Source organism: Crocuta crocuta, unplaced genomic scaffold, assembly GCF_008692635.1.
Source record: "Crocuta crocuta isolate KB4526 unplaced genomic scaffold, BGI_CrCroc_1.0 scaffold45, whole genome shotgun sequence".
Taxonomy (NCBI): domain Eukaryota; kingdom Metazoa; phylum Chordata; class Mammalia; order Carnivora; family Hyaenidae; genus Crocuta; species Crocuta crocuta.
The window spans coordinates 1,817,510-1,842,988 of record NW_027530544.1 but is presented as its reverse complement, the minus strand read 5'-3'; the positions used below and the strand labels follow the sequence as shown (position 1 = coordinate 1,842,988).

The 25,479-nt window shown below is 53.7% G+C and overlaps 1 protein-coding gene across 1 annotated transcript in view; it reads left to right on the top strand.

The window, feature by feature from the left end:
• ADCY5 (adenylate cyclase 5) overlaps window positions 1-25,479 on the top strand; it is a 142,292-nt gene that overhangs the window by 98,571 nt on the left and 18,242 nt on the right. The window contains exons 4-12 of the mRNA XM_077767618.1: window positions 3,710-3,821; window positions 5,382-5,509; window positions 7,479-7,637; window positions 8,380-8,521; window positions 10,760-10,900; window positions 14,947-14,969; window positions 15,898-16,042; window positions 17,206-17,303; window positions 20,253-20,340. Coding sequence (XP_077623744.1) covers window positions 3,710-3,821; window positions 5,382-5,509; window positions 7,479-7,637; window positions 8,380-8,521; window positions 10,760-10,900; window positions 14,947-14,969; window positions 15,898-16,042; window positions 17,206-17,303; window positions 20,253-20,340 — 1,036 coding nt within the window. The remainder of the gene's footprint in view (window positions 1-3,709; window positions 3,822-5,381; window positions 5,510-7,478; window positions 7,638-8,379; window positions 8,522-10,759; window positions 10,901-14,946; window positions 14,970-15,897; window positions 16,043-17,205; window positions 17,304-20,252; window positions 20,341-25,479) is intronic.

Sequence of the window (25,479 nt, the reverse complement as noted above, 5' to 3'; positions counted from 1 at the left end):
GGCAGGAGGCTAACAGAGGCAGCTGCTGCGGGCCAGGCATTGCGCAGGGTGTGCGTATGTGGGGGGATTGGGGGATAGGGCAGAGGGCGAGGAGGATGTGACCCGTCCTCAGTCAGCCTGTCATCCAGTTGTGAATTTTATTGAACATTCGCTTTGTGTGCCAGACAGTGTGCTGGTAGCTGAGATGTAGCAGTGAATGGACAAGGCCAAAATCCCTCCCTCAAGGACTTTGCATTCTAGCGAGGACAGAGACGCATGGGAGCATAATAACAAAAACACCTGCAATAATAAATAGTGAGATGTCCAGTGGAGAAAAATACAGCAGGGAAGGGAGACAGACATGGGAGGGGTTATAGATTCACAGAGGGTGATGAAGGTCTCCTTGAGGTGACATTTAAACTAGTGCAGTGGCTCTCAACCGTGGCTGCGTATTAGAATCACCGGGGAAGCCTAAAATAAAACGGAACAGAATCCATCAGTAGCAGAGCCCCACCTGAGGCTAATTAAGCCAGAGTCTCTGGGACTGGGGCTCAGGGACCACTCCTATGAAAGCTCCTGGTGTTTCTAACAGACACCGAGTCTAAGTTATTTTTTTATATTTTTATTTCTGAGAGAGAGAGAGAGAGAGAGAAAGACAGCGTGAGCAGGGGAGGGGCAGAGAGAGAGGGAGACACAGAATCTGAAACAGGCTCTAGGCTCTGAGCTAGCTGTCAGCACAGAGCCCGACGCGGGGCTCGAGCCCATGAACCATGAGATCATGATCTGAGCCGAAGTCAGATGCTCAACCAACTGGGCCACCCAAGTGCCCCTAACAGACACCCAGTCTAAGGCCCACGGGTCCTGCAGGATGTGAGCAGCTGTGGAGGACAGTGCTCTAAGGCCCTCTATGGAGGAGAATGATGGCAGGCCTGCCCACGGCCAACCCTGGGTAGCTAGGTGAGCTCAGCAGGTGTGGGGGTCACAGCTGCTGAGTGTGCCCCCTCTCGATGGAGTCCTGTCCTCGCCCTCTGAGCTGCTGGTCCACACTCCTGACTCCAGGGGCAGCCCATTCTCTCCCCTCTCTTGGCCTGGTGCTGTGGGTTACCTGACCCTAGTAGTCATCCTACCTCTCCAGCTTCGGTTCAGGTTCGGGGACTTTTTTCTTCTTCTGTGGGGGTCTCATGAGCCCCCAAGGCTAGGCGTCTGCTCTGAAGCTTTGGACTCAGCATGAGCTGCTACTGGGCATGGTATCTGCTGGCTTTGCATTTGAAAAACTGACTTGAACTGACTGAATGTGTTTCTTAACTCTGGAGCAACAGATCTTGACCCCAACCTCAGTTGGCTTTGGTTTCCTCAGAGTTAAAGAATGTCCAGAACAACTGTGTGACGGCACTTTCACGTAGATGAGAGAGGTGGTTCCCTTGTTCTTGAATGGAGTGAGGCAGTTGCCCGGGAGACTGAGAGCCGGGGCAGTAGCAGGTGGGTGAGGAGGGGGCTGTACCTAGTTAGTTAGGGAGCCGAGATCAGCATCTGGAGCATGGTGGCCTCCTCTCACCTGCTCCTCTTACCCAGCATGCAGACGCCCCGCACTCCCCCTGGGCAGGGTGCTGAGCCCGTCAAATCCCAGGCAGCAAAGCCTAATGGAGACCCCAAATCCCTTGCATCTCCTGAGCCCCCACCTGCCTAGCTGTGCACTCAGGAGCAGCTTGTCTGTCGTTCCGAGTCCTACGGCCTGACGGGGCAGTGTGTCTCCTCTCCACTCTCCTCAACCTCCTCAGCTTTCTTCTTTCCCCCCATTTGGCTCATAGCTGCTTCCACCTTCCCTTGCGTGAGCTGGCAAGCAGCTGTTGAGTGTGCCCCTCTTGATGGAGTCCTGGGCTTGCCCACCCATGGTGCCCCTCTGCCCCTCTCTGCCCCACATACCATGCCAGACTGCTGAATTATGCTTTTATTGCTTTAAGATGGTTGTGGGGCCAGCAGCTTAATATCTGTTGGTTCACCTCCTGGCCAGGTTGCCGTGGGCAAGTGACTGATTGTCTCTGTGCTTCAGTTTTCTCACCTGTAAAAGGAGGATACTGACCTCATAGGGTGATCATGATATTTAAGTGAGTTAATGCACATAAAGTGCTCAGAACAGTGTCCAGCTGTTTTAAAAGGTAGGTTTCATTATTATCCAGGTATGCCAAGGCAAATAGATGAGACGGCTGCCATTGAAAGGATCATTTGTTAGTCATCCCAAGAGCAGGGAGCACAGCACACACTGTGGGGGCCATGTGGGGAAGGGGGACCCCCCATGAGGGTCAGGGGGCAGGGTGAGGGGTACTGTGGACGAGAGCCTTTATTGGGGTTTCTGCGGAAAGGAACAGGTGAGGCAGGATAAGCAGGTTTGGGATGGGCTAGTTTGAATAATTTGAGCAGGCTCTGGAGTTGTAGGGACTGTCCCGGGTCACTTGTCTCTGGGGTGATTAGGGCAGAGGAGTAGTGGCCCTGGTTGGGGTGCAGGGGTCTGACCCCCACGTGAGTTTTGACTGTCTCCAGGAAAGGCTAGCCTGGGGTGGACAGGCTCCCCAGGGTCAGTAAGGCCCTGGAGACTAAGCATCGGAATAGAAAGATGAGCTTAATTTACCAACATACGTTTTCCAAATAAAATGACAAAATTTGTTTAGTTCTATGCTCTTAACTTGCAAAAGGACTGTCCGGCGCCTCAGAGCCTCATGGTGTAGGGGGCAGAGCACGGGTCCGGGCGAAGGAGCCCACTGTGCTGCTGTCTGCTGCACCTTCCCCGAGACTTAGCCTCCTCGTCTATGAGGAGAAGACGCCAAGCCTTGGCTTCGGGGCTGCCTGGAGGACTTGGTGAGAAGACAATTTGGAGGCTCCCAGCCCTGAGCCAGGCCACCAGGAGCATCTCAGTAGCTAAGACTTACTACGTTTTTGTGTCCATTTGGGGGAAAAAAAAAACCCAACTCTAGGGGCCCTTACACATTCCAGCCCTGGGGCCTCTGGCAGTGTGTGGCGAAAGAAAAGGAAGACGTTTTTAATCTCTGGAACACAAGCCAGAGAAACGGATAGAAGACCCACAATGCGGGGACCGCCTGGTACATTTGACTACGTGCCTGGGGATGAAGCTGAAGTTGCTGGCAGGGATAAGTTGGAGGCTTCCAGAGACGCTTGCTGGCTGTGTCTTCCTCTCTCTCTCTCCTCCCTAGGCCACTTTAGTCTGTCCCTTCTAGAGGACTCCCTTGGGATGGAGGGCTTGGGGTCCAAAATCTTACCTGTGGGACTGAGAGGTGAGACCTTAGCATGGCTGCCCTTTGGGCCTGAAACACTTTCCAAGCAGATGAATCAAAAGCCCCAGTTACCTTGACAGGGTTGCTCAGGAGTCAACCAGAGCAGGCTAAGAGGTGACAGAACTGAGGCAGAGGGACAGACACCTGACTTTGGTAATTCAGGCAGGTGCACACTTCCAGGCCTCATATGCCTCTGCCCCCCCTTTCCTCCTGGGTGGGAGTGAGGGCACCGTTAGCGCACCTCCCAGCCAGCATGGAGAGGCCAGCACTCTCGACTCCCCAGTGCCAGGGCTCTTGATCTCCTCCCCAGCAGCCATTTAGAGGCCCCCTTCCTGCCCCCAGACCCTTGCTGGCCAGCAGCCCTCCTAAGGCAGAGGGTGGCCCTGGCTGTGTACCCCTGACCTTCGTCTCTCATGGGGATCTTCCCCCACCTGTCTCCCTAGCATCCTGTTTGCTGACATTGAGGGCTTCACCAGCCTGGCATCCCAGTGCACTGCCCAGGAGCTGGTCATGACCCTCAACGAACTCTTCGCCCGCTTCGACAAGCTGGCTGCGGTGAGTCTCCCTGCCTACCTACTGTCCTCAGCACCAGGGCCTGTGCCAGACCCAGGAGGGTGGCTCCATCTGGGCTGCCTCAGGGACAGTTCTGTGGCCAAGGACCCGCTGAGCCCCAGGGACAGGCACTGTGCCAGCGTGTGCCCTGCTGGGCGGAGCCCACTGCTGAGAACTGGGGAGGGGCAGAGTGGCTGTGTGGGCTGTGGCTGCGTGTCCTCACTCCTTTTACGCTGTCACTGGTCACGGGAGAGCAAGTGGGTGAGCCCTGCATCCGAGGCGGGGGGTGTGGCAAGGCCTGCAGGGAACACTGCCCAGGCCCCCGAGGGGTTTCTGTTTGGGCAAATTAGGTGCCATAGAGCCGTTTCCTTGATGAGGTTGGCCAGTGATAAGGGAATGAGTCTGAATCCCAACTGGCCTGCAGGCAGCTGTGTGCCACCCCCCAGAGGCTTCCAGAAAGAGGACGCTGCACTGTTAGGACCAATTGGAAGTAGCACCTGGGGGCACGGAGTGGTGAACTGTACATTCATTCGTTAGGTCCCTGTGACACTATCATCCTTTCCCAGCTGTTGTGGCTTTGAGTGATGCCCTGGGCCTTTCCAGAGTCATTGTAGGTCGGGCTGCTTCCGGCAGTGTCCACCAGCACGTGGACACCAGACCAGAGCATTGACGAGAAGGCCAGCACTGGTCAGAGGCGGCAGCAGGGCCTCCAAGGGCATTAGATGGCGGGTCTCACACCTCACTGGTTGCTTCTTCTGTCACTGAACTTGGGTGGGGTGAATGGGTGTGTGCTGGGCCCTCAGGTTTTGGATGGGCCTTAAATGAGAGTCCAGGCCACACAGACTGGTATGTGTTAGCAACCCACTTCATGGAGTAAGTTCTGGGGGCCAGGTTTGGAAAATTGGTGACGAATGACATCCCATCCCAGTCCGAATCGTGGGTCAGTCTCGGCCTGTGGGGTGGCCCGCTGTGCCAGCTCCTCTGCGCAGGAGCAGCTTTGGGCAGGCGTTCAGCTCTGTGGGTATCTTGGCACTCATATGCTTGCTGGTTTAGCCAGACGCCTTTTTGGTCAAAGGCTCAGACAGGCTGGGGTCAGGTGAGCTTTGGTTAAGTCTCATTTCTGCTTCAGTAAAAGAAGGAGAATCAGCAAACTGTTCGTAGAACCTTAGGCCAAGAGTCAGTGCTCTCCCGGGCCTGGGAGTAGAATCAGGGACTGGCTCTCAACTTGGGGCCTTCCTCGCTCTGATGAGTCTGCCCTCTATGCTCTCACGTCAGACCAACTGCATTCTTCTTGGGTCTCAGCAGTGACCATAAAAGTGAGTTCCTGAGCCTGGGGAAGCTAGAATGCCTCTGTGAGGGCTGCTCAGCCTGTCCTCCACCCCCCCAGTCCTGATAAGCCTGTCCTGGGGCTGGGGCCATGCATCTGCCGGCACTGGGTCTGTGCTCACTGCCCTAAAAGGCAAGTTATTCCAGGCATGGGGTGAATCTGTTTGCTTCCCGTTCCTTTCCCTCCCACTTCTCTTTCCTACTATTTTTAATTTTTAAAATTAATTTGCTTTCCAGGAGAATCACTGTTTACGTATTAAGATCCTGGGGGATTGTTATTACTGTGTCTCTGGGCTGCCTGAAGCGAGGGCTGACCACGCTCACTGCTGCGTGGAGATGGGCATGGACATGATTGAGGCCATCTCGTAAGTGCCCATCTGCGGGGGGGACCGTCCATCTGTGGGGGTACTGTCCCACAGCCTGAGTAACTGACTGGCTGGCCTCCAGGGTGAACCAGTGGAGGCAGGGAAACGGGCCAAGCTGTCTCCCAAGGCCCCTTAGCCACGTTGGAGGGCCGACTTGCACGCCTAGGCTTTGAGCCTTCTCCTGGGCAACTTCTATCCACAGCAGCCTGGAAAGCTTTTCCCAGAGGAACATGTGTATAGGAAGGGAGAGCTTCGCAGACTCCAGGGCAGCGGGAGATGTGGCCCCACCTCTGCAAGAGAGGAGGACCAGCTGGCCGTCACGCTGTGCCCTATGCATTGTACCCTAGTCTCTTAGGTCCCACGACCATCCAGCCAGGGGTAGAGCCCATTGGCCCCATTTCTTCCCAGATGAGAAAGGTTGGACTCACCGGGGTTAAACAGCTGCCCAGGGAATACAGTAGGGCAAGTGGATGCAAACAGGTGTCCCATCCTTCTTGGGAGCAATAGCAGAAAGGATCTTTGGCCAATTCTTGGTCACTGCTAGCCAGAGAAGGGGGGCCAGTCATGAAAATGTATGGGTAATCTAAGCTTAGGCTCAGTACTTTTGAGCTTCAGAATTAGCTTGGGCAGGGGCAAAGGAGAAGCCACAGTGGGCGAGGTCAGAGGTCAGAGTAGTTGTCCAGGAGGGTGGCGGGTCCATTCGGTTTGGCGGAGTTCCTTTCTGCAGTGTTGACTGAGTGCCCCTGCGTGCTTGGGCTAGCCAGTGCTTCCCTCCCTCGCCTAGAAGCGTGGAGTCTGTTGTGGCAGAGGCTGGGACTCCCCCTGCCGTGATACCAGGCTTGTAGAGTGGACACCACCAGGTGAGAGAGGCAAACTGAGATGGGAGGGCCCAGGAAGGAACAGTTGTTTCCACTGGCAGGACCAAGGGAGGCTTCGTGTAGGAAGTGGCCCTGGAGTTAAGACAGCAAGGTCGAATAAGATATCATAACCTAAGCAAGGGGCCGGAGGCATTGTGGATGAAAGGCACAGCCCCAGCAGAGGTATCCCAGGCCAAGAGCGATGATGGTCTTAACATTGGTCTTTCCCATGTTAAGTGTCAGCCTCTTGCCAGTGAGGTGGGGAGGAGGACAAGTGTGTGCGTGGTTGTCCTGCCCTCCAGACAGCTGGCTGACTAGGTATATCCCAGGGTATCAGAAAGCATCCAGGTCCCTAAAAAGCAAGCACCATGCATCCCTACCACCCCAAGCACCTGTACCCTCTTCTGCAGACCTGCGGCTCAGACACCTACCCAGGGCAGTAGAGCTGCCATCACATTCTCCATCCTGCAGAGGGTCCACGCATCTACCGGGGGCCCCGCGCCCCAGGGCGTGGTGCATGTGCCACCATGGTGGGGACTGGTGCTGTCTTCCAGCACATGAACATCCCTGGTCCCCTGCACCTGCTCAGGCTCCTCTTCTCTCCTGAGCTTGACACATGTCCTCTCTTGAAACTCAGTTAACCACCTTTCTCCGTTATCCTGCTAACATCCGAGAAGCAGCAATGTGGACAGATCCGAGTATTATATGAATAGGGTTTGAAGTGGCTGTAACATCCCTGTCTGGCTCGGGTGGACACTAATATGCAGAACACAGCTGAACTGACTGGAGGGTAGCGAAGGGAACCTTAGAACCTTAGTTACTTCGTGGCGGAAGCAGTGGGGCCTGGGTTGTAGTGTGAGGCACTGTGCCCCCTTGTGGCCATTCCCGGAAGCAACGCCTCACTGCTTACGGCACCTGAGCACCAGCGCCCAGCTGGTGCCCATCAGGTGGAACAGTCTCAGACTCTGGACGTGGGCTGGACCAGAGAGAAATGACTCTTTGACCCCTGTACCTTCTGTCACACCCCCAACCCCCGTGCCTTCCAGCCTCGCCCCCACTCTGTGCGCCTGGCCCCCGACCCTCTCCCAGCCTTACCCCTGCTCCATCCCCAGGTTGGTCCGGGAGGTGACAGGGGTGAACGTGAACATGCGCGTGGGAATTCACAGCGGGCGAGTACACTGCGGTGTCCTTGGTCTCAGGAAGTGGCAGTTCGACGTCTGGTCTAATGACGTCACGCTGGCCAACCACATGGAAGCTGGAGGCAAGGCAGGGTGAGTGAGGGCCCAGACTTCGCTTCCCACCCCACCCCACTCAGGGTGACTGTCCCAAGGCATGGGGCGGGGGTGGCAGGATGGGGCTGGCAGAATTTTAGTAGACGGTCCTCTCCTTAACAAACTATTTGCACCATGCCACGGCAAGTTGGAGGGAGCAGCCTCTCCACCTTTGCCCAGGCTTTACCCAGAAGATGTTTGCACAAAGCAGGGCAGCTTCTTGTGTGAATGTGATGGATGGGGTAGAGTTCTAGAGGAGGGAGGAACCGTGGGTAATTTTGGGGGGTAGCCAGGATGGAAAGAACGTGAGCTGGCCAGGATGACTGGGTGGGATCGGGACAGGTGAGGAAGGTGCAGGTGGGGAGAGAGCCAGGCTGAAGGACCAGAGTGAGGACAGGCACAGGTACAGGAAACACGGTATTTCCAGAATAGAAGTAGAGCACATGACCTCTTAGGGACCAGTGGGAGAAACAGTGCCTGTGTTTAAAGAACATTCGTGTCCTCCTGACAGGCTAATGGCCTATGCTGTGATGTTGAGGATATAACTTAGACGTAGTGTGGTGTGGACAGGGGGGAAGGGACAGATGCAGTGTGTTGAGGTTGGGGTTAGCATCTGAGCCAGGGTTCGGGCCCTGGGGTCTGAACGGGGACCAAGTCAGGCGCCGTGTGGTTCTGCATGGGGGCTGGAGTTCAGAAGTCATGTTTTCTGCCTTCCTCTCCCTGCGTCCCTCCCTGCCTGCAGGCGCATCCACATCACCAAGGCCACGCTCAACTACCTGAATGGCGACTACGAGGTGGAGCCAGGCTGTGGGGGCGAGCGCAACGCCTACCTCAAGGAGCACAGCATTGAGACCTTCCTCATTCTGCGCTGCACCCAGAAGCGGGTCCGGCTGAGGGGCCGGGTGGGCTGGGCGGGCCCAGCGGGTGGGGGAGGACCCCCGGGGTTGCCAGCCTTCTTCTTCTGGGAGGAATGTTCCTTGGCAGCCGCTTCCTTCTCTTCTCACTCTTCCCTTGAGTCAAGTCGTGAATTCCTCATGCAGTCGTGGTTCCTGCATCTCAGGAAGGACATGAGAGTTACAGAGGCCTTGCAACCGCTGACAGCAAAGAGGGAATGTTTTCTTTTTGCTTCTGTTGCAAAAATGCAACGGGCCTCAAATCAGTTAGCAGCTATGCAGCAGCAGGCCAGGGCGTGGAAATGAAAACCCTGGAGGTCTGTCCACCACCTATTGTATCTCCAGCCGTTGGTTTCATCTCTGCCTTGTCTGTTGTATGAACCAGATGGATTAATTCCTTCTCTATCTCTCCATCTCGATAGGTCTCTCCTTGTCCCTACGTACCTTCATTTCTCGAGAGGACCTCCATTTTTCCCTTTTTCACCTTCTAGCCCCTTAATTCCCGCTTGCTTTGTCCCAACCCACACTTGCCCAAATATAAAACTGAATTATTAGCAGACTTCAGTGTTCCATTTTTAATAGTGTCATGTTCCACGTTCTTAATTTTTAAAGTGAACGAGGAGAACATTTTCTATTTCTCCCTAGATTAAAATGCCTTTTACTGATAAATCTTTCCATTGGATCGACCTGTTGGTCAGAGCCTTTGATAGAGAAATCTTCCCTTTTTCTTTCTTAAGAAGTTAGACTAGGGGTGCCTGGGTGGCTCAGTCACTCAAGTGTCTGACTCTTGATTTTGGCTCAGGTCATGATCTCATGAGTCGTGGGATAGAGCCCCACCTCAGGCTCTGTGCTAATAGTGTGCAGACTGTTTGGGATTTTGCTTGCTCTCTCTGCCCCTCCACTGCTCACACACACGCTCTCCCTCCCAAAAAAATAAATCAACATTAAAAAAAAAAGACATTAGGGGCACCTGAGTGGCTCGGTTGGTTGAGTGTCCAACATTAGCTCAGGTCATGATCTCATTGTTCATGAGTTTGAACCCTGCGTCAAACCAGAGAAAGCCTTGGGTGACAGCAGAGGTAGATTTTTAAAGGGAGGCAGGGCTCCTTGGGACAGGTGTCCACCTTGACAGGGACATCACTGGCACCTCATCTGCCGCAAAAGCGCGGCCCTGGAGACAGCTTCTGGCTGCAGGCCCCTTCCAGGGAGCTGTGTCAGGCCCCCCACAGACCATGAAGACGGATAGGAGGATTTAGACACTCTGGGGAGAGCTTGATGGTTTATTTAACACATTTTTGAACATTTGCTTGCTGTTTAGCTACAGTTCAAGTGAACTGAGGCCCTCCCAGGCCCTCCTCCCACACCCTTCCCCCTGCTGGGTTGATGAGGTCTTGAGCCCCACCTTTCTGTCCCACGTAGGTGGAGGGCTCTCACCTTCTACCCTGGGGTCTATGGGTGTGCTCTTCCAGCTTCTTGACAAGCAGTCTAGGAAGGATGAAATGGAGACAGAGGGTGACACCCCGCCCGCATCCAGAGCAATGGTCAGCTGAAGCAGGCTGTGTCCCCTCCCCTGTGTCCCTGCTGACAGGCTCCCTTCCCAGGCTCAGAGAGGGAGTTGATGGGAAGACTGCCTCAGGTCTCCCCAGGGCCTCTCCAGCCCTGCACCTTGAACCCATAGGATGGACGGACAGAGATCATGGTTGGCGCCGGGGAGCCAGCTGAGGCCCAACTTGTGTATTTGTACAATGTATGTTGGCCTCTGTGTCTCAAGCTCTAGTGACCCAAACCTTTAGAAGCTGCCTTCTGGGCAGCAGGGCCTGTCCTACTGCACCCTCTGGGAGAACATGGCTGTTTTGGATGAGCTGAGTGGAGATTAGAATCCTGGGTTTCCTCTCCGTCCTTCACCCTGGGCTTCTCAGACCCAGGCTCTGCCCACCCCTGAGAAGTCTATGCCAATGGCAGTTGGAAAGGCCTCTCTGCTTTCTCACAAGAACAACCTCCGACCTAGGCCATCCAGGGCTGGGTTGGGGAATAGAGGGATTTAAGATGCTTTCTCCAGTGAGCTCTTGGATGTGGGCAGATGTCCAGGCTCCAGGCTGTGCACAGAAGAGAGGGGCACCCACCTTAACCCCTACGTGGCCAGGCACCTGGGAGCAATGAGAAACTCCTGCCTCGGCCTCACCTGTTAGGCTCTACCCATAGACTGATGCATCTGTTTTGCTCTCCCAGAAAGAAGAAAAGGCCATGATCGCTAAGATGAATCGCCAGAGAACCAACTCCATTGGGCACAACCCGCCCCACTGGGGGGCTGAGCGTCCCTTCTACAACCACCTAGGGGGCAACCAAGTGTCCAAGGAGATGAAGCGGATGGTGAGTAGCAGGAGGGCAGTACTCTCCAGGGCGGGGCCTTCCTTGAGTGTGAGGCTGAGGCCGGGTGCCTTGTGTTGCCTGGAGAGCCACAGAGACCACTTAGGACTAGGAGCCAGAGCTCCTGACTTTGGGCCCCGGACTCCCTCCATGAGTCCCACAGGCTGGAAGCAGCCCCTGAGTCCAGCTGGAGCCTCCAGCAGCCCCAGTCTGGTGGGCATCAATGTATCGGGCACCCTTCCTGGGCAGCTGAAACACATCCTTTAGCAGTTGCTCAGAGACCAGCTCAGTACTTCTCGGGAGAGATGGTGGTCCTCTCCACCCGCTGTGCTGAGAAGTGCCGCTGCTCGCTGCAGGTCCCCAGTGGGGCACACAGGCTGGGTGAGCAGAAGCCACGGTGGGGGGGCACATGGGACCCTGCCTGCCTTGAGGGACAGACACCCCCCATACTGTCCCTAAACATACAGGCTAATTCAGGCTAATTCAGGGTGCGCTGCCCAGTTTCTGTCAGTGATGACAAAGAATTCAGAGGGTGGGAGGAAGAGAGAGAGGGATGATGGAAATCAGGGTCTAGCAGCAGTGTTTTCCTTCTTTTTATCAAAGAGCTTGGCTTCTGTGTCCAAGCATACTCCTCACCTCACGGGCAGCCTGGTTCCCAGGTGGGAGTTGCCCACAGTGGGAGAGGGATGAGTGAGGCAGGAGGGTGCAGAGGCCTTGTGTGTGTGTGTGTGTGTGTGTGTGTGTGTGTGTGTGGTGTGAGAGACAGCGCGCGAGCCAGGGCACAGGAATAAGGTGGGGCACGCTGATACTAGGATCCCCAATTTGGGGTCTGTAGGTTAGACCTGTAGGTTTTAGCTATAGCAGCAGGGACTAGAGATAAACTCCATGAGAAGCCAGCTGACTGAGCCAGGGACAGTCTGGGGACCCAGCCACTCTGCTGCTTGCTAAATGGCAAATAACAGATGACAGAGGTTCAAGGAAAAGGTATAAGATCAAAAAATGAATTGAGTCATGACTTCTCTTTTAACTTTTGACAGTAAAGAAGCAAGTTGCAGGACACGAAGGTTATGAGGGAACAGAGTGGGAGGGACCCAGCCTTCCCCCAAGGATTTGAACTTGGACTTCCACAGGCCTGGCCGGTGTTGCCCAGGCCACTGGCCACATTCCGTCTCCCTGGGGGGCCCTCCCCAAAGCAAAGAGCAGTTGGTAGACCCTCTCTGTTCTCACCCTAGCCCTTTAATAATCTCCTGTGGACTCTTTATCCACGTGACTGGGTCCAGAGACCGTGTGAGTGGAGAGGGGGACCACTGAGAGCAGGGTGCAAAGAGGGAGGCTCTCATCCATGTGGGAGAGAAGAGGAGCAGGGAGCGGGAAGACAGGAGGGAGAGGACAGAGCTGAGCAGGAGAGTAGGGGGCGAGGAGAGGAAGAGGAGCCACAACCAGGCAGGAAAGGTGACTGGTGGGCTTTCTCTCTTTAAAATAGTTGGAAAGCTTTTTCCTTTGGAGGTATTTGGTATAAGCAGAGTCTTTAGTTATTTCAGAGTCCCAAAGGGGACAGTCGGAGCATAAGCATAATGCTTAGTTAGGCCCAGGAGCCTTGGAAGCACTAGCGGAAGGGCTGCACCTGGGGAAAGGGCCATCTCAGGGGAGACCGGCTGCAGGNGGCAGCACGGGGGGGGTGGGTGGGAAGGTGTGTGGAGGAACAGGGTTGGGGACACCGCTGCGTCAGGCTTTGAGAGAAGAGACTCCCATCCCTCATCCTGGCTGGGCAGAAGGACACTTCCAGCCCCCAGCCTGCCCAGTCCCAGTGTCCAGGCTGCTGAGGGGGTGGTTCCGGCAGCTGCCAGGCACATCGCTGACTTTTGGTGTTAAACTTGCCTGAAACCTTTGGGAAAGATGCTCCATAGAAGAGCTGCTGCCCTGACTTCCACCGATGATGGGGAGGGGGATCAGATTAAGCAGTGTCTGAGGACACTAAGAGAGGTACTAACCTGTAGGCAGCGCTCTTATTTCGTTACACCTTGTTCTGGCTTTTACTCAGCTTTTAAACGAAGTGACGAGCTGCTGAGGTGTGTGCTTAAGCACAAGTGACGTGAAGTCCCTGAGGGTACTTACTAATGAGGACGTTGACTGGAAGAGACATGCAGGGGCACCTGCTCGCTAACCGGGGCGGCTCTGCGTTCTGTGAGGGCAACAGGCTGAGCCCGAGCACTCAAGGAAGGCAAGCAGCTTGGCAGGGTGTGCGTGCGCACCTCACCTGAACCTTGCGCCTGCTTTCGGGGCCAAGGGACAGGAATTGGGCACCACGCAGAGCCCCCGGAGGTGAGCTCCTCCCCAGAAGTGCTATGGCAGAACCCACGTGAGGGTCCTCCAAGCCAGGCTGAGGACCGTTGTTCTAGAACTAGTAAGCAGGTCAGGAGGCCTGAACCCGCCTGTGGGACTGTGTTCTTAACGACTATTTGCTGTGGTTTACTTGCCAACACCCTAACCCAGTGCTGAGCTTTCCACACCAACATGGCATCCCCTGCGCCCGGTCCCCAGCCAACCCCAGTAAATGACTGAAGGAGCGTAGGGGAGAGTCAGAAGCAGGTTTGTTAAAAACGTGTCGGGTATTTCTGAGCTTCAGACAGCAGCACACGCACACCACAGCCTGGCTGTCCTCGTCCTGGGGTGCAGTCCTTGCCGGCCCCGTGGTGGAGCTCGGAGCCGGCTCCTCACCGTACTCTGCGGAGAGCTGGCCTGTCCAGGCCCTGTGCTGCCTGCCCACTCAGGCTCGTGCTCCGAGGGGTTCCGGGAGGCACCCGGCTTGGGCCTGCTCCCGGGCGGAGCACCCGCTTGACTCACACCAACTCCTCCAGCCGGACGCTGGGACGGTGAAGCGGGCCGGGTCTTACAGCCTGGACAGAGGGCCCGATGCATCTCAGAGGACAAGAAGAAGGTCTGGCCTGTCTGGGCAGACAGCTGCCAGGTGTCCTGGGAGGAGCTCATGGTCCACAGATGGGCCCTTGGATGTGCCACTAGAGGCTGGCGAGGCCCCGGGGCCCCTCCCCTCGGGGGTCGAAAGAGAGCACAGGGTGTGGTGTGGACCCCACATCTGTTTCGGCGCCTCACAGCTCTGGCTCATGAATGCTCTGCATTTTCCAACTGTGTCTGCAGTGTGCATGAAGAGTGGTGTGTTCATTTAGACTTGGGTTCACCTGGTATTTACTGTCCTCTGTGTTTGCCCAGTCATGTGCCCCACACTGGACCCCAGAAGTCCACAGGTCACACTCTGTCCTTGCCCTGGCAAGTGAGCCTTGCCTGACACAGCCCTGGGGCTGCTTCCTACCTCCCAGATTCCACCCCTTTCCCACTTTAGGGAACCTGCCCTCCATTCTGCCACAGCTGGTCACACCCTGAGACACATCTGTCCCTTTGTGGACTGCATAGATAAATAGGGCTTTGAGTTTGGCGACCAATAAGGGACCTTCACACCCACCCTTCCCTTGTGTATGTGAGCAGCAGTCACAGTGGAAGGCAGGTTTCTCACCCCACCAGTTCTGGCTTTGTCGGAACACGCTGGTTCTCAGATGCTAGCAAAGCTGTTACACGTAACTGGACTTTAACTTCCTTAGGCTCAAAACATGTGAGTTCCCAGGTTTTGTGTGGTCAGTGAGGCTAGGCTGGGGGCAGTGGTCATTTAGTGCTTTCTCTTCTTCCGTCTGAGTAAGTGGTAGAATTGAGAGGGGCCCACCAAGCCCGGGTCTGGGGAAAGGGGGGTCGGGGAATTAGATGTGGGGACAGGCATGAGTTTTGCCAGTAGGTGACGTGAAATCACAGTGTGCCCCCAGCATGTAGCACAGAGCCTCCCCCAGAGGAAGAACCTGGCTGTATTCGCTGAGGGAAGGAAGGACAAACTCCTGAGTGACAGTCCTTTCTCTGATCAACTCCTTGGTGAGCTGTAGAGAGTAAATGGGCTCAGCCTTCCCATAGTCCCTTTTGGAAGCCACAGTTCTCAGTCCTCTCTTTTCTCATACTCCTTTCCTTCTCTCTCTGTCCTTCTCTTTTAGGGCTTCGAAGACCCCAAGGACAAGTGAGTAATGTGCCCTTCCTTATTCCTGCTCTCTTGGCCTGGGGGATAGCCCCACATTTGTCTTATAGCTCAGTTTTCCCACACTGCTTGGGGAGCGAGCCCACACAGCGTTGGCTGAGAATGACCAGAGCCCGCTGCAGCTGATGAGACGGGCAGCCCAGGGGCCCAGGGTGGAGTGCTGGGCTTGGCACTGCCTGCAGTCTTCACCCCACAGACACACGCATGCACATATGTGTGCAGTCACAACTACACATACGCACGTTCTTCACATGCCTGTGTGCACGCACACATATACGCGCCTGCTGCTCTCAGCAAAATGCAGACCTTGGACGTCGGTCGCCAGGGTCTGGCCACATCCTGGTGCCCTGAGGGAATGTCCTCCTCTTTCTCTTCCATTTCCTGGTTCTTGGGGACTGTCAGAAACCCCACTCAAGGACTAGGCATCACCTTGAGAGGTAGAGCTTTTAGTTTGGCACCCTGATCACGACACCTGCTTCCCAGAGGGGGCCCTGTGCCAGGGTAAAGCAACAGGGTAGCTCACAGCCCCTGGGGCAGAGTCTTACCTCCGGACTTGGCCTTTATTTCAGGATGATGGTACCGCTGTAGAGTAAAGAGCAGAGACTGTTAGCTGTGGGGAAAAACAATGAAAACTTTGATGATAAGTCATTATACCATAGTAATATATCAATAGAGTCAGAAAAGCCTTATTGTCAGCGAGGCCCTTCAGCCCTCGCGTCAGACACTGGCAGCTTTCTGTGCATGTGTGCAGTTAAGAGGCAGGGGAACTTGGGCTCCCTGTCTCAGTCCCAGCTTCTGCACCCCTTATTAGGGCCTTTCTTATGGGCCTGGGAGCATGGGGCCAAGTGGGCCCTCTTGCGGCGCCCCCTGGTGGCCAGCCTGCCATGTGTGTGCACCTCTTGCTCCCCAGGAACGCCCAGGAAAGTGCAAACCCTGAGGATGAAGTGGACGAATTTCTGGGCCGTGCCATTGACGCCAGGAGCATCGACAGGCTGCGGTCTGAGCATGTCCGCAAGTTCCTCTTGACCTTCAGGGAGCCTGACTTAGAGAAGAAGGTACAGCACCGTGGGTGGGAAGGAGGGCCCGGGCAGAACCAGGGCCAGGAGGAGGGGACAGGGCAACAGAAGGCTCCCTTCCACTCTCCATCACCATGAAAAGAGCCCTTCCTTTCGTCCGTTTCCTCTGCTCTGATGCTGCTCTACCCAGGAGATGGAGACTTTAGGGGGACTTCCATGGTCAGAAGAGAAAAGTTTTCACTTCCTCTGGTCTCCGTTTCCTTATCTGGAAAATGGGGATATTTAACATACCTTCGTCCTAGGGTCATAGTGAGGATTAAATAAGTCTGTATATATATAACACATAAAATAGTATTGGCCACATAGATGTTCCGTGAATACCCATTACTGTTCATATTACTGTTATTGTTGCTATTATTGCGCTCATCACCATCACCAATGGACCTACCAGCTGCCTCTGGCACAATGGAAAAAATTGGAGGGGGCAGTCAGCCGAGATCTCTGTCGCATCTCCTTAAATTGTGACTGAGAGGTTGGGCGACTTGCTCTAGGCCACCAGTGAAGTAGTGACAGAGCCAGAGCCAGACCTTGGTCCGGGGTCTTTGCCCACGCCACAGCGTGTCCCCCGTGTTGAGTTAAAACGGCCTGTGTGAACACGCATCATTGTCAGGTGAGGCAAACCTGGCAGGCAAGCGCTGTTCACCCGCAGTAAATGGAATGGAGTCGCGGAGTGGCCTCCCTGCCGACTCTGTGCCAGCACGGCCTCTGCTCCCCCAGCCTGTTGGTGTGTTGGGAGGAGCCGGGCCTGGGAGATGAGCTCTGTGATTTCGGGTGAGCCTCGTGTCCTCTCTGAGCCCCAGCTCGCTCACCTGGGAAGTAGCAGCCACACAGGTCCTATACCTACGTCCAGGCGTGAGGATGCCATAGACTTAGGACGTGTAGATGCCGCTCAGTGATTTGAGCCATGATCATGACGAGTCACTCTCATGGTGACCCAGCCTGCAGGAAGTTTCCGGTTTGACACAATTCAACTGTCCTCCCCAACAGGCACCACTTCATGGTGCTTTGGACTGGTTTCCTGAGCACCAGGGCTGGTGCTGGTCCTTCCAGGTCTCCAGGGCTTGGGAGTGTCCGAGGGGAGCGGGGCTGGAGCAGATGGGGCCAGGTGTGTCCGCCCCGCTCACCCCGCACACCCCTCTCAGTACTCCAAGCAGGTGGATGACCGATTCGGTGCCTATGTGGCATGTGCCTCGCTCGTCTTCCTCTTCATCTGCTTTGTCCAGATCACCATTGTGCCCCAGTAAGTACCATCCCTCTGGCTGCGGGGCCCCAGGGGTGGGAGGGGAGGTCATGTAGGAGAGCAGAGGCGGGGGTCTGCACTAAGCCTGCTTAGACAGGGAGAAGTTTCCAAATGGGTCCTCGGTGACCGGGAAGCTACAAGTCTGACCCCCCCATGACAGAGAGTGCTCGTTCCAGAGTGGGAGACTTCTCTCTGGGCGCTGCCTTGCTGCACGAGAGACTCCTTGTTGACACTTTTTCATCTTGCCCCATTGTGCCCACACCGCTGTTGCCCACTAAATCACCCAAAGTACTCAGGTTTGCTTCTCTGTGGCCTTTGGTTCTTGTACATCAGTACATCTTGTACATCAGTACATCTTCAAAAGATAAAAGGTTCTCCGCGACTCTGGGTATTTCAAAGAACAGATTTCTGGTTCTGATGGCTTTTCTCAAAGAGATATTCCAGAATGCTTCCAAGGGCTGACCGTGTCCCTGACAGAGGCCTGTGGCTTCTGAGGGATCCACTCTGACGTGGCCAGTAGGCTTTTGGAAATGAAGTGTTAGGGATATAGTCACAATAGACTCACACCAAGGCAAGAAAGATAACCGCACCATGTATGCTTGTGTGTGTGTGTGTATACTTTTGTGTGTGTGTGCCTATGTCTATACACATATTTGTTACTTCTTATGCAACCTTTCAAACACACAGAAAAGTTTAGTAATTAATATAAGCAGCACCCATCCCCTAGATATAACTATTGTTGATACTTTACAATTTATCTGTTTCTTTTCTGATTATTTAAATTTTAGACAAAAGGACATTCCCCCCTCCCAAAAAAAAAAACCCCTCAATACATACCTATTTTAAGGACTTTCCCTTCTTAACCACAGTGCCTTATACACCAGACAAAATTAGCAGCGGTTCTCTGCAGTCGTGTAACACCAAGTCCATGTTCAGATTTCTAAAATTGTCTACCAGCATCTTCTGCTCTTAGTTTATTCATCTCCAGGATCTACCCAGGACCCACTGGTTGTGTTCAGTTATGTCTCCTAAGTCCAGCTTCATCCAGAAGGGGTCCCTCATCCCAACGCCTTCTACCCTTCATTTGAAATAATTATAGACTTATAGAAAAGTGACCAAAGTGCTACGGAGAGTTTCTGTATGTCCTTCATCCAGTTTTCCCTAATGTTGACCACGTACGTAACTGCGGTGTAATGGTACTCCCTCAGCCTTTCCTAGTCTTTTGTGGCCTTGACACCCTTGATGAGTACTGGCCAATTAATGTGCAGAACGTCTCAATTTGTGCTTGTATGATGTTTTCTCACGATTAGACTGAGGTTATGCATTTTTGACAAGAACCCCACACAAGTGATGTATCCTTCTTAGTGCATGTTATCAGGAGGTACATCATGCCTCCATGTCTTCGTGCTCAAAGCCTTGCTTTTTTAATGACACATTATTGCAGAGATGGCCCTTACATTTGTACCTGCTGTGACTCTGTCAGGTTACCAGACACTGGCATCCAGTTCCACTCTGGTTGTGCAGCTAATGCCTGTTGTCCCCCACACGGAGGTGGTGCAGGGTTGGTGGGACTGTGGGTCCTTATACCACAGGACCCAATTTTTCTGGTATTGAAATGGAGCTACAGGTATAAATAAGCAACCTAGTCTTTCTGTCTCATTGCACCTGCCAGTCCAGTTAGCTTGGGAGCATAACCCTGCCTCTGGGCCGCTTTTCTTTTTCTGCAGCATGGCTTGTAGGCTGGGTTTTCCTCGTTCCCTACTCTGCCGACAGTGGCTTCATTCCCCCTGGCCTCAGCTCCGAGTTGCCAAAGCATTGACGGATTCTCTAGCAGTCCTCTCTCTACAGAAGCATAAAAAGCTACTTTAAAGGTCTTTCTTTCCCTCTGAAGAGAGTTCTCTACCCTTGTTCTATTTGTTTAAGGCATCTAAGTGCTGGCTTCTGTGGGAGCCTGGAACAAAGATGCCCTTTGAATGGCTCTCTAGAGGTATTCACCTGCTTGTCAAGTCATTCACTTGCCTTTAACCAGCTCACAACGCCTGGCATCTTCAGGCCACTCTCACTCCCGGAAAGGGAAAAGGGACTTCTGTGGTCTCCTGATATGATGGGGTGTACCTCGGCCAGCCCCTGCCCCAGGAGGGCCAAACTGGAGGTTCTAGATGGAAAGCCACTGGCAGCTCTTTTGTCTGAGGACTCTGGCCCAATGGTGAAGATCACCTGTGATCTGCCTCTGGAACCGAGGTGGGGGGGGGGCGGTTCCTTTCATCTTCTTGCTAAACTGGCAAGTAATAGGGGAGCAAAGCTGAGTAGGACTTGGTGTGGGGCCTGGCAGGGGACAGGATTTAGGGACTCTGTCCTCCAGAGGGATACATCACTGCTGTTTCTTTTCTTTTTTTTTAAATAAANGCATAGAGCCCGACGCGGGGCTCGAACCCACGAACCTCGAGATCATGACCTAAGCGAAAGTCGGACGCTTAACCGACTAAGCCACCCAGGCGCCCCATCACTGCTGTTTCTGAGTGTCTGGTCGTGCTGCTGACAAATGCATTTTTAAAAATGATGGCCGTTTTATCAAATCCATTTTCCAGCCTTCACAGTTAATCCTAACTGTAACTACTTGGAGGGAATAACCAGGTGATTTTTAAAATAGGTCCTTAATTAGGCAAAATATTGAGCAAGTGACACTCACTTCTCCATTTAGCCACCTTTCCCCCCCCGTCCCCCCCGCAGGCTTCTGCTCCCCACAGGGAGGAAAGGGGAGGTGGCAAAGACAGAGGCCAGACCATTATGGAGGGGTCCTGAATCAGTTCACAAGGCTGTGTAAGCCCTTCTCCTCAAGTCAGGGGCTAGAAGAGACTAACAGTGGATTCAGGGGAAATGGAGCAATTTCCCTTTCCTTCCAGAGGCTTTCAGGGCCCCAAAATTCCCCCACCTCCTCTCTTTTTCCAGCTCCGTGTTCATGTTGAGTTTCTACCTGACCTGTTTCCTGCTGCTGACCTTGGTGGTATTTGTGTCCGTGATTTATTCCTGCGTGAAGGTGAGTCTAGCTCGCACCTGAGCCCCCGCCGCCTTCTTCCCTCCCTTTCCAGCCCACTGATAGGAGCTCCTCCCAGGAGTCACCCTAGGGGTCAGGGCTCCATTATGCTGGGGCACGACCCTTGATTGGCATTGGCAGCAAGCTCGACTATAGGGAGCACTTTGTCAGTGAGTCTTATTTGTATTGGCTACTTTAATCTGCCTTTGCAAATCTTTTCAACAAGGAGGTAGTGTCCTTGCCTCTTCCGTCTGTCCCCTTGGCATCCGGTGGACTGAAGGCCAGCAGAATGCCTGCGTGGAGCAGTGGTCGGTAAACATTTGTGTAAAGAATGAGTGTGGAAGGACCTCTCGCAACATCCCCTTCAATGTCCCCATGGGCCTGGAATTGCCTCTGGAGGGACCACAGGGATGATGGCTTTTGAATCGCCCATCATCTGAATGAGGAAGAGTGGCCCAGAGTGGTTCAGTGTTTCAGACAGGGCCACACAGCTGATAATGTGGGCACAAAACCCAAGGTGTGTTTTTCTCCTCTCACCTCTTAGGCCTGCTGTGTCCCACCTGCCCCAGGCCGTGCCCTTCAGGAGACCTGGCCACAAGCCTTTCTGGTCTGTGGTGGAAATCACTCAGGTTCTCCTTCGCCTTGTCCACCAAGCCTTTCTGTCATTTCCTTCCCTAGTGGTTTGAGACTTCCTGACAGGACAGTCTGGCCCCAGAAACACTCTGCCCCCAGGCAGGGACAAGCCCTTCTGGCTTCTGCTGTAACCGTTTCTCTGCTCCTCCTCAACACCCACTTGGAGCCACGCCCCGGACAGGGTGGAGGGCGGGCTCTGCCAGCATTCCTTTACACGCTGCAGTGAGAACCACATTCTTCTTCTGGAAGGATTGGACCTTTGTCACCTCTGAAGTCCCCTTTCTCTCCCCACCCTCCAAGCTGGGTTATTTCGTTAGACTGTTAATTGTTTAATTATGTAATGGTCAAGGTCTTAGTGGACTAATTGTCAGAACTGGAAGCCCCGCCCCCCAGCCCCCACTGGGAATCATGTAGCGTGGTTTAGCGCTCCCTCTGAGCGGATGCAGAAGGCGACACCCAGAGAGAGGCTGGGCGGCCTGGGTCGGTTGGCAAGTTGAGCTGTGTGCCTGGCCAGTGACTTCACTGCATCGTAGGGTTTAATCCTGGTTCCCTGCCTCTCCGCCAGCTCCTACCTCAGGCTGGGTTCCGTCACCTTTTGGTCTCGCTGTTGTCTTGCCTCTCCACCTGCCCCCCAGCCCGCTGTTCCCCTCGCGGCACTTCCGCTTTCTGTGTCTCGTGGCTATGAAAGCACATGGTACATTCACAGTAGCCAAAGGGGGAAACAACCTGAGTGTCCATCCACAGATGAATAGATAAACAAATATGGTGTATTTATATGATGGACTGTTACCTACCCACAGAAGGGAGTGAAGTTCTGACACGCGCTGCATCATGGATGAACCTTGAAAACATGCTCAAAGAAGCCAGACTCAGAAGGACATATATTGTATGGTTCTGCTTCTATAGAACGTCTGGAACAGGCAGATTCATAGACACAGAGAGTAGAGAGAGGGTCCTGGGGTTGGCAGGACGGGGAACCTACCCATCAGGTTGGCAGGACTTGGCGCTTCGTGGGTGCAGAGTTTCCGTGTGGAGTGGTGGAAGGGTTTTGGAACTCGGGCATTTTGGAAACAGAGATACAATGGTTGTACATGATGTATATAATTAACGCCACTAATTTGTACAGTGAAAAATGGTTAAAGTGCAAACTTTTAATAATTTTTTAAATGTGTATTTACTAATTTGAGAGAAAGAGACGACACATGAGTGGGGGAGGGGCAGAGAGAGAGGGAGACACAGAATCCAAAGTAGGCTCCATCCAGGCTCTGAGCTGTCAGCGCAGACCCGACACGGGGCTCGAACTCATGAGCCGTGAGATCATGACCTGAGCCAAAGCGGGATGCTTAACCAACTGAGCCACCCAGGTGCCACCCCCCCTCCCCGCTTCCCTGTGCTGTTTTGACTCTATCTATTTTATAATCAATGTCACCTTCAATAATCTCATTCTCGATTCCTTTATCCAGCTCAGTGATTCTTCTGACAGTTCTGAGGCGGCCAGGGCTCCCTCAGGGGGAGAGGCTGGTGGATGGAGTGCCTGTCCCCCACCCCACTCCATCCCTCGCCCCTCCGCACACACACCCCTCAGCCAGGAGAGGCTGCGGCTTCCATCTTACAGATGTAGAGCTTCTATAAACTATTTAGGAAAAAGTGCTCCCTGGCTTAGCAAACTAGACACCTGCAGGTTTGGGCCTTTGGGCCAGGAGTCAAGGGGACTGTAATACCCGCCTTGAGGTTCTCACTGCATCCCCCTCCCCCGCCCCCACCACCTCTGACACGCCAAGGTCTTCTCAGCATTTCTCCACTTTCTGGAAGGTAAACCCTCACCTGAGAAGTTATTTGTAGTTTGAACTCCTCTCTCATTTCATTATTCTTTCCTCTTTCATGGGGATGAACTGTTTGCACGCCGAGACGTGACAGGGGTACATCTCTGACATCTGAGAAGCGGGGTGGACTGGTCTCGCTTTGCGTAATGCTGGGCGCTGCCTGTCCCTGACCCCACTGCACACTGCCCGCAGGTGGACGGACTAAGAGCTGATTTTATCACCTTTTCAGGGTATTGCCCTGAAGCTGACTGAACTGGAATTTTCCATGTCATTCTTTTTTCCCTTTGAAAACACTTGCCCTTTACCAGAACCCAGACATTTCTCATCTTACTTCCAAAGTTTTTCAGGAGTCACGGGTAGTGGCTTTCTGATGAGATATGACAGTTCTAAATTACCCACAGCACGAGCCCAGCGGGTCCAAAGCCAGGCAGCTCTGTCAGTTGTGGTTTCTTTCTCTATTCCATTTGTTTTCTCATTTCCCCAATACAGCATGGCCTTACTTGCTCCAATGTCTATGTTTTTACCTTTTTGAAGAGAGAAATGTGAAGAAAGTGTTGACTGAATTAGTTGAATTGGCCAACTTAGTTGTCTCAGCTGTCTGTCAGGGAACGGCTTCCTGGGTCATTTTTGTGGGAAAGTTTTTCTGGAACTTTCTACCAAGTGCTCTGATCGCCTTTCCACTGGGCCTGCCTGAGCTTCTCCTGACACAGTGTGATGTGCTTCACAGACATACCTAGATTGGAGGCTAACCTGCTGCCTTGGTCTCCTGGTCTCACTACTCAGAGCACTGGCTTCCCTTCAGGGCCCTGCGGTCTCTGGGATGCTTTGCCCTAAGGATCATCACTTGAGCACTTTTCTTCTGGCGATGCTGTCTCAGAGGACCAGTCTGAGCATCTGCACATGTCACTCCTCCCTTCCCTTGGCATCTGTGCTGCCCTGGGTCCCAGAGCTGCTTGCCCTAGAAAAAGCCGTGCTGAGGGGCACCTGGGTGGCTCAGTCAGTTAAGCGTCTGTCTTCAGCTCAGGTCGTGATCTTACGATTCATGTCAGGCTCTGTGCTGACAGCTCAGAGCCTAGAACTGCTTCAGATTCTGTGTCTCCCTCTCTCTCTGCCCTTCCCTACTCATGCTCTGTCACTCTTTGTCTCTCAAAAATAAATAAATGTTACAATTAAAAAAAAAAAATCCCTCCTTGGGATGAATCCCTCCTTGTCATCATCACACAAGGGTCCACAGCCTCAGAGAATCTCAAATTGGAAATGGCTGGAGCAGTGAGGCCGCCCGGACACCCACCTGAGTCTGGAATTCCTTTATGATAACAAGGATGGGCTGGCCTCTGCTTGATTACCTCCAGGGATGGTGAGCTCAGTCACATTGCCTGAGTACAGCCTCTTCTCTCTTTGGGCATCAGCCTCCCTGTGGCTTCTGCCTCATCATCCCATGCCTGTTTCTGACAGTGCTGGCATTTTTGCTGCTCTGACGGGTAGGAGAGGTTGGCTCCCCCTTTTCCCACACTCTAGTCTGGGCCCCCTGTCTTTACTGGGGCTCATTAGCACTTCCTTACTTGGAAGGCCAGACTCCTTTCCTGCATTTTGGGGCTCGGGAGTAGATAGGCACGCAAGGAGTACTTGGCCACATAGTTCTTGGCATGTGTATGTGCATGTTTGTGTGCACATGTGTATATGTGTGGGTACTTAAATCTCCGTCATCCTCCAGGCTGCTGGCTCCTCTGAGCTTGTCTCCTATGGACTCATGGGACTTGGCTGCATGAGCTCCTGGGAGCTGTGACCGGGGCTGCTTCTAGGCTCTGTGTGCTCTGTGCAGTCACCAGAAACCTCTTCTCCTTCCCTGTAGCCCAAAGTCCACCGCCGCACACCCTGCCCTTGCTGGCGCTTCTTTCTACCACCCCAGTCTGGCTACTGTCCCAGGGTAGGGTCTCACTACATGACGGTACCTCTTACCTCTTAGGTATCTTCTGTCCTGTGGGGACTTTAGAGCCCCTATGCTCACCTTCTCCTAGAAACTCAGGGGCATCCTTTGTCTGTTAGGGAGAGGATGTACTTTGCCAGACACACATTCCTTTGGGGATAGAGAGTGCTTCATTGCAGGAGGCATATCTTCGATTCCTCCCATGGCTGTTGAGTCAGGCAGTAGTGTCTGGAGTCTAGGTGGTCCCGGCTGTGCACTCCGAGCTGTCTTTCCTAAGCCTCGAAGGTGGCTTTTCTCACATCCACACTGCAGATGAGGACGATGAGGCTCAGAGAGGTTAGGCAGCTTTCCTGAGGCCCTGGAGCTAGGAAGTGGCATAGCTGGGATTTAAACCCCAGTGGTTCGAACTCCACAGCCACAGTCCTTCCTCCCAAAGACACTGCCTTTGTTAATATGTCCATTTGACCCCAGGGAGAGCAGTGGTGTGGAGCCTGGTCAGCTTCTGCCTGCCTTGTTTGGCCTCTGAAGTTTTCATATCTTTTAAAAAAAAGTATCGTAAAGTAGGAGCTACTGCTTTTTAAAATCAGTTTCTTGTCAAAAAGGTTGTTCTATCAAATTTATTTCCCATTAAATTTTATCACCTTTTTTCATGTCTGCAATACCCTGACCCCACATCACAGGCAGGGAACCGGGGCCCCAGGCTGGGCATCGATTTGCCCGGAGGTTTTCAGAGAGGCTGGGATCCAAAGTGTCCTTCAC